Below are 9,790 nucleotides of genomic sequence, written 5' to 3'. Positions count from 1 at the left end.
CCTAAGTAGTTGTACAAATTGAGTGTCGGCAACTAACGCTACACGCCAAAATTGACGTTTTGTCCCAACCAAAAAACACAGAATTGTCTTCGTCATTGCCATAATGCCCTCACTAAATAAACATATTTTAACTCTTTAATAGTTTCAAGGATATGTTATACCACTAAATCACTATTTGAGAAACAATGAATGCTTTGATAACGTGTTTTGAAATTAAAAATATGTTTGATTTGTTGCTTTTTTTACATTTTACGTTGCGATGAAGTGATGAAATTGAGGTATCATAAGATATTTTTTAGTAAAATAACTTGATCAGTTTAATAAAGTGGAAAGAGAGACGTTTGCAAGTGTGTAAATTAACATTATATAGTTAGGCCATCCACATCCTTGTCTCTTATCCGTCTCTTAACCGTCTCATCTCTTTATTATTCATAGGTTACACTGTACTTTTCACCCTATCTCTTAACTAAGAGACAACACATGCATCCCTCCATCTCTTAATCATCTCATCCCTTAACTATTCATTCAATTTCATTTTTTATTTTTATTTTCAACAAATTCAATTAATAAAAACACACTTCATTAAATAAAATAAAATTACAACTTAAAATTCAAAAAAAATAAAAAACCACATTAATAAAATCCTAAAAAAATAAAAAATACATAAATTAAAAAATACATAATTTAAAACTCAAAGAAGCAGAAGAAAGAGTTGTCTAATGACGATCATGTGCGTCTACTGGTTGCCAAATTTTGTCCAATGACGACCATGTGCGTCGATCTTCTTATAGTGATTCTTCCATTATTCGACGCATTTACTCAAATGGATTCATGAATGAATTAATTTGGGAGAAGAATAGTGTTTTGAGATGAAGAATGTAGAGTGCTTGAGTGAGAATAGAGAGTTTTTTTTATGGTGGATTAATTTGTGGGAATGATTTGATATTTATAGAAGTGTTTGGGGGCTTAAAAAAATATTAAAAAATAAAAAATTTGCAAAAAAGGCTATAAACTGCTAGTATATTTTTTGGGTTTTTTTCTCAATTTTCAAAATTTTCCTGAATTAAAAAAATCGGATAAAAACGACGTCCACTCACGGGCCGGCGAGTGGGCGTCACGGAAGAACCGGAGCTCGCCACGTCGCCAACGCGCGTGGCGAGCTGTCTCGTGAGACTTCCCTCAGCGGCGAGACAAGGGACGGGCTTGAGACGAGACGGATCCCGCAACGCTGTCTCGATGCGGTCTCGTCTCTCCGAGACGAGATAGAGCCTGTAACGAGACGCGTTGCGGATGCACGCGACCCCACCTGTAGAAGTAGTTATTACTTACTATTCCAAGTGAAAAAATAAGAAAATAATACACTTTTCGAAACATACTTTTTTACATTAAATTTAAGAAAATTATATGAAATGAAGAAAATAATGTATGAAAAAGAATAAAATAGAGATGAAGAGATAATGAAATAGAAGAGTGAATCGATCCATATTTTGGGGTGTAGAACAACTTTAAATCGTTGGGTCAGTTGTACTTTCACCTTTCAAGATGTCTACAAATCAGCACGGAAAATAGTTATTGGGTCCGAATAAAAGATAAAATATGTTGCTTTTTTATAAAAAAAATGACTCAATTTTAATAAAACGTTCCAAAAAAGAGTACTACTCCTAATTCAATTACATAAGGACGAAGGGACTACTTATTACATCAAAATATAATGCACAAACGTAATGTTCAACATATCCATACATGAATTATATTTTTTTATGTAGGGTGCATTGGCAGAGTGTCTTGTGTCAAGAATACTAATTTAAACCTTAGAAACAATAATTTACTTTTGGGAGCAGTATTTTCCATAAAGAGAAATTAAAAACATAGGCAACTAAATAAAAAGAACGTGAACATTAATGGATGCTGATATTTAGCAAACGACTTTGTCACTTCCATTTACTATTAGTCCAAAATTTAACTCACAGATGCCAGAGATGCAAGTGTCCAATCACAAACTATCATCATTGCCGCCAAACTTTCCCAAAACCCATAAACTTTTCTGTGGAATTATGTAATCTATTTCCACTTGGGCCAATCCCAATTCTCGGTTAATTTCATGGGGTCGCTTTCGTTTCCCCTAATTTTTCCAAATAAACATGAGGCATGTGCTTGTCAGAGTCATTGATATGGCATAGAGGTGTTAATGCCATGGAGCAGTAAAAACTAGCTGACCTATCATTTTTCCATTTCTTTAAAATTAAAAATCCAGTCTTGAATCTGGGATTATTTAGGGATATGTGATGATGAGATATTGTCTTTTTATATTGCTCTTTATTCTAACTGATTGAGTTGGCCAATCAGTATAACTATGAATTTGCCACCCCATGTTTCATTGGCAGAGCACATTCTTCTGTAGATAAATTCCAATTCAATTTGGGTTCTTTTTCTGTTGGGAAGGGGTGAATTTTTTTTTGATGGGGGGTTCAGTAATCTGTCTAATTTGCTTCTTGTTGTTGAATTCTTTAGTGGGAATTTGCCACTCTTTGTCTAGCGTAGATCAAGAACATGATAGGATAACATACTTGCCTGGGCAGCCCCAAAATGTTGGATTCAACCAGTATTCTGGCTATGTGACTGTGAATGAGCAAAATGGGAGGGCACTTTTTTACTGGCTAACAGAGGCTCCTAAGGATAGAGGCCCTGATTCAAGGCCACTGGTTTTGTGGCTCAATGGGGGCCCTGGTTGCTCCTCTGTAGCTTATGGGGCTGCTGAAGAGATCGGCCCTTTTCGGATTAATTCGGATGGGAGAACCCTCTTCCTCAACCCTTATGCTTGGAACAAATGTATGTTGTGAAATTGGATTTGGTAGTTTAAATTGTTTCCTTTTTGCTGTGATGCTTATTGGTTTGTGTTTTCTGGTAGTGGCTAATTTGCTCTTTCTGGAGTCACCTTCTGGTGTTGGATTTTCGTATTCGAATACTACATCTGATTTGTATACTGTTGGTGACCAAAGAACTGGTATTGTGCTGTTCTTGATTATTGAGGCTTCATTTGTTTAATTGTTGTGAAATGATCAAAATGTGTCTGTGTTTGCACTTGATTTCTGAATGTGTTGTTGGTTCATGGTATTGTAATTTCAGCCGAAGACGCTTACGCCTTTTTGATCAACTGGTTGGAGAGGTTTCCACAATACAAACATAGAGAGTTTTACATTGCTGGGGAGAGCTATGCAGGTCTTTATAATGTGTGTGATTACGAAAAAGCTCAATTTTGACAAAGAGAAAATGATCTAATCATGGCTTTCGTACTCGTTGCTCATCCTTTTTCAGGGCATTATGTTCCTCAGCTCTCTCAACTCGTATACGAAAGAAACAAGGGAGTTCAGAATCCAGTTCTGAACTTCAAAGGATTCATGGTACATACATTTTAAGTCTTGCTCAGTTGAAGAATTGTGTAAATATCAATATCCATTTTGGCTTAATCTTTGTTTCTGAACATTGTATGTTTAGGTGGGGAACGCTGTCACTGATGATCACCACGATTACATTGGCACGTTTGAGTATTGGTGGACTCACGGCTTGATTTCAGATTCAACGTACAAAATTCTGCAGAAAACCTGTGACACGGGATCTGCGACTCATCCTTCAAGCGACTGCGTTAGGTCTCTTAATCTAGCCGACAGGGAGATGGGGAATATTGATCCCTACAGCATTTACACTCCCCCTTGCAATAACACGTCTGCACTCAGACGCCGTTTAAGGGGTCACTATGTAAGTCTTTTGTAAGAGTTGAGTTATAAATGTGGTAGAAAAATGCTTCATTCCTTTACTTTTCAATGAAGTACTAAGCTATGGCTAAAAGTATGAATAGTATGATTGCTTTGGTTCAGTCTTTATGCATCTGTGGTGTATGTTGTGGCAATCAAATTGTATCTAAAACATGACGGATCTCGTTTTTCTTGAAACACAGCCGTGGATGTCTAGAGCATATGATCCTTGCACCGAGAGATACTCCCAGATCTACTTCAATCACCTTGATGTTCAGAAAGCAATGCACGCCAACGTGACAAGGCTCTCGTATCCATGGCAGACGTGCAGGTAGCTTCACCCTTTCGTGGTTTTCTCATCTCCTGTTCCGTGCATTTTTTCTAACAACCCCTCACCATTGCAGTGATGTAGTCGGTAATTACTGGACCGATTCCCCTCTGTCCATGCTTCCTATTTATCAAGAGCTGAAATCAGCCGGCATCCGGATGTGGGTATATAGGTATGAATTCCTTCTCCAACATTCATTGAATCACAAATTTGTGTTGATAACTTCATTGAATAGAGTAGCTTGAGTTCACTTGACCTAAAATCGTGTGATGATCTTTCCTTTCTCGCAGTGGGGATACCGATTCGGTCGTTCCAGTCACTGCAACGCGCTACTCAGTCGATGCTCTGAACCTTCCGACTCTGTCAAAGTGGTATCCTTGGTATGATAACAAAAAGGTGAGACTAGTAAGCCAAACAAGAGCCTTCAAACATAAATGCTGCTTCATAATCTGTCGAATTTCATCACTCTTTGATGCCACTTTTTGCCATTTGTGAACATAGGTTGGTGGATGGAGCCAAATATACGATGGATTGACTCTCGTGACAATCACCGGAGCAGGGCATGAGGTGCCTTTGCATCGCCCACGACAAGCCTTCATCCTCTTCAGATCGTTCCTGGAGAACAAGGCAATGCCTACCAAATACATTAATTTCGAACACAAATAGTTGATTCGTTGGTTCGTGTTCGAAGGAACGAAATAAGATACTGTATGTTTTTTTTGTTTCGATTAGGGATAGTAGTTAGAAGACAGAGTAGAGTACATTATTTTTCTTCCTGTGTTAGGATCAAATGTCACAATTTGTAAGAATAGTTTGATTCATGTATTTGCAGTAGTGAGTTGCATTCTCAGCAATATATATATAACAATTGGGACTTATAAATGGAGCTAATCTCAATATGTATGATACTATGATTTATAATGTTTTTTTGTATGGTGTGTTGTCTAAATTATCCAACTTTTCAAGATTTGGTTACCAAATTCGAGTCTTGATTTGGGACGAACTTATGCACCATGTGTCTAGTTAGAAATGTTTGACTTTTGAGGTTGATTGTGAAGAACATAATAGGCCAATTAACAACTGAAAAATATGTTGAAACATAAGTTCATACGAATTGAAGTAATAAAATACGGAGTATTTTGTATCGAGATTTGAGCAAATTAAATACTTGGAGTAATTGATCAGAAACTAATGGAATATTTATTGTCGTTGGATAACATAACATTTTCTAGCAATTATTTCGTATTGGAAAATTGTTACATTGAAATAAAAAATTGTTACTTTGAAGCTTTTATTTAATTTAGGTAATATTATTGTATTAATAATATTCAAATCCCTCATATTTGTCACAATTAATATTATTCCAAAAGGATTGAATAATTGTGTCATTTGAAATTGTCAAGATTGGCTAAATCAACAATAATGCCTCTAAATTACTAATGGCAACCTAAGAAGAGATATTTAGTGCTAAAACTTTGACAATGTGAAATCTTATATCTTTCAATTATTTTATCACCCAAGTTTTCTTCTGCTAATAGCTCAATAGAATAATTGCTCCATAATTTACATCTAAATTATTTTATAGTTCATGAGCTCAATCAGTTAATACCTACCAAGTCGAACTTGTATAGTCAAGTGGTAGTTGATTTTTATATATGGAATATATATTTCATTACTAGTAATACTTTAAATGTGCATTAGATTCAACACAATATAGATCATTTTTCTTAATTACCCATTTCTTTAAAATTAAAATCATTTTATATACTACCACACCTACTGTACCACCAACCTTTGACATAATGTAGCATTTGTAACTAAATCACTAATTTATTTTATTACTATTATACATGTTGGAGCATGACCTTTGGTTACTTAGGTCAATATTTTCACACTTGATACATTTGCCCATTTTTATATTTTCTAAGATCGATTTGGGATCACAAAATTAGGCTGGCAAGGAATCAAGATTTGCTTCGTAACTTACCATCAATGCTCATCACATGCATGAGCCATCTCAAGATATTATATTTCCACATTCATACTTACCTTAAATTCCACTCTACAAATTACAACCCATCACATTTTTCTTTAAATTTAGTCTAGTAAAGATGACCTAAACTTAGCTTAATCACTAGCCATTGCAGCATTACAATGAGAGGGCTCCCCCTTTGCTCTCCCCAATGCCTTTCCGGGTTCATCTTCGTCGCGCTACTAGTATGCTTGTTCGTGCCACCCCTTGCCATGTCAGCAGACCTGACCTACCCTAAACAACAAGAGAGAGATAGGATCATAAAACTCCCCGGGCAACCGTCGAACGTGAGATTCTCGCAGTACTCGGGCTACGTCACCGTGGATGCGAAGGCGGGCCGGGCCCTTTTCTATTGGTTGGTGGAGGCGAGCAAGAAGCCCGAATCAAAGCCGCTAGTCTTGTGGCTCAATGGCGGGCCGGGTTGCTCCTCCATTGCTTATGGAGCATCCGAGGAAGTCGGCCCGTTTCGTGTCCGGCCCGATGGCCAGACCCTCTCCTTGAGCCCCCATGCTTGGAATAAAGGTATTTTACATATTTTTGAGCTACATGAATTTAATTAATTAAATATTCTCAACTATACATGACCATGAAATAATTTGTTGATTAATACATGCAGTGGCCAATTTGTTGTTTCTTGATTCACCAGCTGGTGTTGGTTTTTCATACTCAAATTCTTCATCTGATCGAAGAACTGGTGACAAAAGAACAGGTCCCAAGTCCCAACTATTTCACACACACACACACATAAACAAATCCATCTTTTATAACTAAATTTGAGTTTATTTAATTTTCAAAATTGTACAGGAAATGATGCCTATAAATTCTTGAGAAGGTGGTTTGAAAGGTTCCGTCAGTTTAAGTATAGAACTTTCTACATTGCTGGTGAAAGCTATGCAGGTAATGTAATACTATCACACACACATAGAATTGTGATCAATTGAGAATTAAATTAAAATGAGAATTTGAGAATTTATCAATTGGTTCATCCATTAATCATTTGTTGACTTTCAATATCACAAAATCTTACTGATATTCATTAATCAACAGACTCTTATTTATTTTGTGATATTAATAAATTAACTTTATTTTAATTTAGTTCTCAACTGCCTACGTCCATACATAGTATTTATAATGAATTGCTATTTGAATAAATGCCTATTTAATTAAGGTCATTATATCCCCGAGCTATCGAAGATCATCGTCGATCGTAACAAAGGCGTCAACAACCCCATAATCAACTTCAAAGGTTTCTTGGTGAGCAACTCTTGAAAATTCAAAAATACAGAAAAATGTCAACAAATTAATAAAAAAAATATTATTACGGTTGGCAGCTTGGGAATCCGTTGATCGATGATTTCTACGACAACATCGGGACGTTTGAGTTCTGGTGGAACCACGGGTTGGTCGGGGACTCGACCTACGCTCAACTCAACGAGTCTTGCCCTCGGGACTCGTTCCTATTCCCTTCGGATGATTGCTCCACAGCTCTCTCCTCGGCTTACTCCGAATTCGGAAACATCAATCCCTACGCCATCTACCAAAGCCCTTGTGATCAGCTTGCCACCCTCAACAAAGCTCCCTTGGTAATATTACTAGGTTAAGTATGCAAAAATCGAAAGTTGAATTTTTTATTAGTGAATATAATAGAATCATGTATAATTATGTTACATTTTGCTCTTCTTATTATTAACATTTTGACCGTTTTAGCCTTGGAAGTTTAGAGGGAACGATCAATGCGTTGTCAAGTACACGAAGTTGTATATGAATAGAGCAGATGTGCAAAGGGCTTTACATGCCAACATAACTGGAATCCCTCACCCTTGGGTCACCTGCAGGTATTCTTATTGTCTCCTTACAATAATTTTATTTATTTATTTATTCATTCATTTCAATTATATTAGTAACAAACATCATCTCCTATTTTTCGCCTTCTTTATGCTTTCTCTAATTAAAACACCAAACACACATTCATTAAAACTTGAAACGAAAGAAGTAATATTTCTGTATTAATTAATTAAAGCCCAATTTTAATTCATTAAGACAAAAAACACTTAAAAATAATTTGGGATAAAGGATGTACTAATATTTTGTAGTCCAATTTAACAGTGACGTCATAAGAGGGGGATGGACGGATTCACCCAGATCAATGCTTCCAATTTTTCAACAGCTCATTGCTGCAGGCCTCAGAATATGGGTATTTAGGTAATTTCACACCCCTTCAAATTTAATTATCTCGTAAACTTTGACATATTTATTTATTTCATTTATTGAAATGTATTATGATCGACAGTGGCGACACAGATGCAGTATTGCCATTAACTGCAACACGTTATTCCCTCAAAGCTCTGAATCTACAAGTCAATACCACTTGGCATGCTTGGTATGACAAACATCAGGTACATATATTTTTTTTCATTTTATAATTTTAAAAAACAATTACTTTATGTTGTGATCCCCATTTGATGAGTCAAAAAATTTAATCCAATTAATTATTACTACAATTTATTAAATAAGTAAATATTTTGAGCAGGTTGGAGGGTGGACAGAAACATATGAAGGACTAACCTATCTCACAGTAAGAGGGGCAGGGCATGAAGTTCCATTAACTCAGCCTAAGCTTGCTTTAACTCTATTTAGGCATTTCTTAGCCAATAAAATGTTGCCCATGACACCTAATTAACACATATTGTATTCTTTTTTGCTGCTAATTTCGCATTTTTTTTCTGAGCAATTATTGAAGTTTTGGATTGTATTTATCATTTTATCGGGAAAAAAAGTTATAAGTCGATATAGGGGACGTGATCAATTGCTAACTCTTTTTAAATTGCTAACTGCAACTAATTAGATATCATATGATCTTTAGATCTAATGGTCTATAATTTGCCATGTGTAAATTCACTTTTTTATTATTTATATTTAAAAAGATAAAAATATTTACCAAATTTAAGGTTTTGGATCAAAATGTCATATAGTGTATTAAACATATCAATACTATGCCTTGAAAATGTGAACACAATTTCGAATTGACATTTTATATATATCATGTTGACATATCATGATAGGTAGTTATATTGACATTAACTGCTTCATGAAATATACGAAAATTCAAGTTTTTTTTTCAAATTTTGTCATTAAAAGATATGCAAGCGAGATCTCGTCATAATCCTTATAAAATTATCTTTAATTTGATATATGTTGTGTGAAAAAATAATTTAAATTGAGATAGTTATAAGCAGTTAAAATTGTGAGATACTCTCTTCGTCCGCCATTAGGAGTTAATTTCTTGGCGACACGAGTTTTAAGAAATGTTAAGAAATGTGAGTGAAAAAAGTTAGGAATATGAGTCCCACTTATATATACTCCCTTCGTCCCATAGAAATAGGCCATTTGTGATCGACACGGGTTTTATGTGTAATTGGTAAAGTAAGAGAGAATGAGAAAAAGTAGTTGTTTGTAGTGGATGGTGGACCTATAAATGATAAAGGAAAAAAGGAGAAAAAAGTTTCCATAAATGGATATGGACTATTTCTATGGGACGGGTGAAAAAGGAAATATGGTCTATTTCTATGGGACGAAGGGAGTATTAATTTTAAATAAAATGTGAGTGGAATGAGGTAGTGGAAAATGAGACCCTATACCATTTATGGTAAAAGTGAACCGAGACTCCTATTCGCGGAC

The 9,790-nt window shown here is 35.4% G+C and overlaps 2 protein-coding genes across 2 annotated transcripts; both read left to right on the top strand.

The window, feature by feature from the left end:
- The first annotated feature begins 2,008 nt into the window (after positions 1–2,008).
- Positions 2,009–4,962, top strand: LOC121780762 (serine carboxypeptidase-like 27). The gene is made up of 9 exons (XM_042178386.1): positions 2,009–2,829; positions 2,909–3,004; positions 3,127–3,219; positions 3,316–3,401; positions 3,496–3,756; positions 3,956–4,083; positions 4,157–4,252; positions 4,371–4,476; positions 4,582–4,962. The coding sequence occupies exons 1-9, from the start codon at positions 2,460–2,462 to the stop codon at positions 4,744–4,746; spliced, it is 1,401 nt and encodes a 466-aa protein (XP_042034320.1). The 5' UTR covers positions 2,009–2,459; the 3' UTR covers positions 4,747–4,962.
- Positions 4,963–6,073: 1,111 nt separating this feature from the next.
- LOC121780841 (serine carboxypeptidase-like 27) lies at positions 6,074–8,875 on the top strand. The gene is made up of 9 exons (XM_042178478.1): positions 6,074–6,634; positions 6,729–6,821; positions 6,917–7,009; positions 7,281–7,366; positions 7,444–7,695; positions 7,820–7,947; positions 8,219–8,314; positions 8,403–8,508; positions 8,643–8,875. The coding sequence occupies exons 1-9, from the start codon at positions 6,235–6,237 to the stop codon at positions 8,790–8,792; spliced, it is 1,404 nt and encodes a 467-aa protein (XP_042034412.1). The 5' UTR covers positions 6,074–6,234; the 3' UTR covers positions 8,793–8,875.
- Positions 8,876–9,790: the final 915 nt, after the last annotated feature.

Source organism: Salvia splendens, chromosome 20, assembly GCF_004379255.2.
Source record: "Salvia splendens isolate huo1 chromosome 20, SspV2, whole genome shotgun sequence".
NCBI lineage: Eukaryota > Viridiplantae > Streptophyta > Magnoliopsida > Lamiales > Lamiaceae > Salvia > Salvia splendens.
The sequence above is the reverse complement of the archived record's forward strand: the minus strand, read 5'-3'. Positions and strand labels throughout refer to the sequence as shown.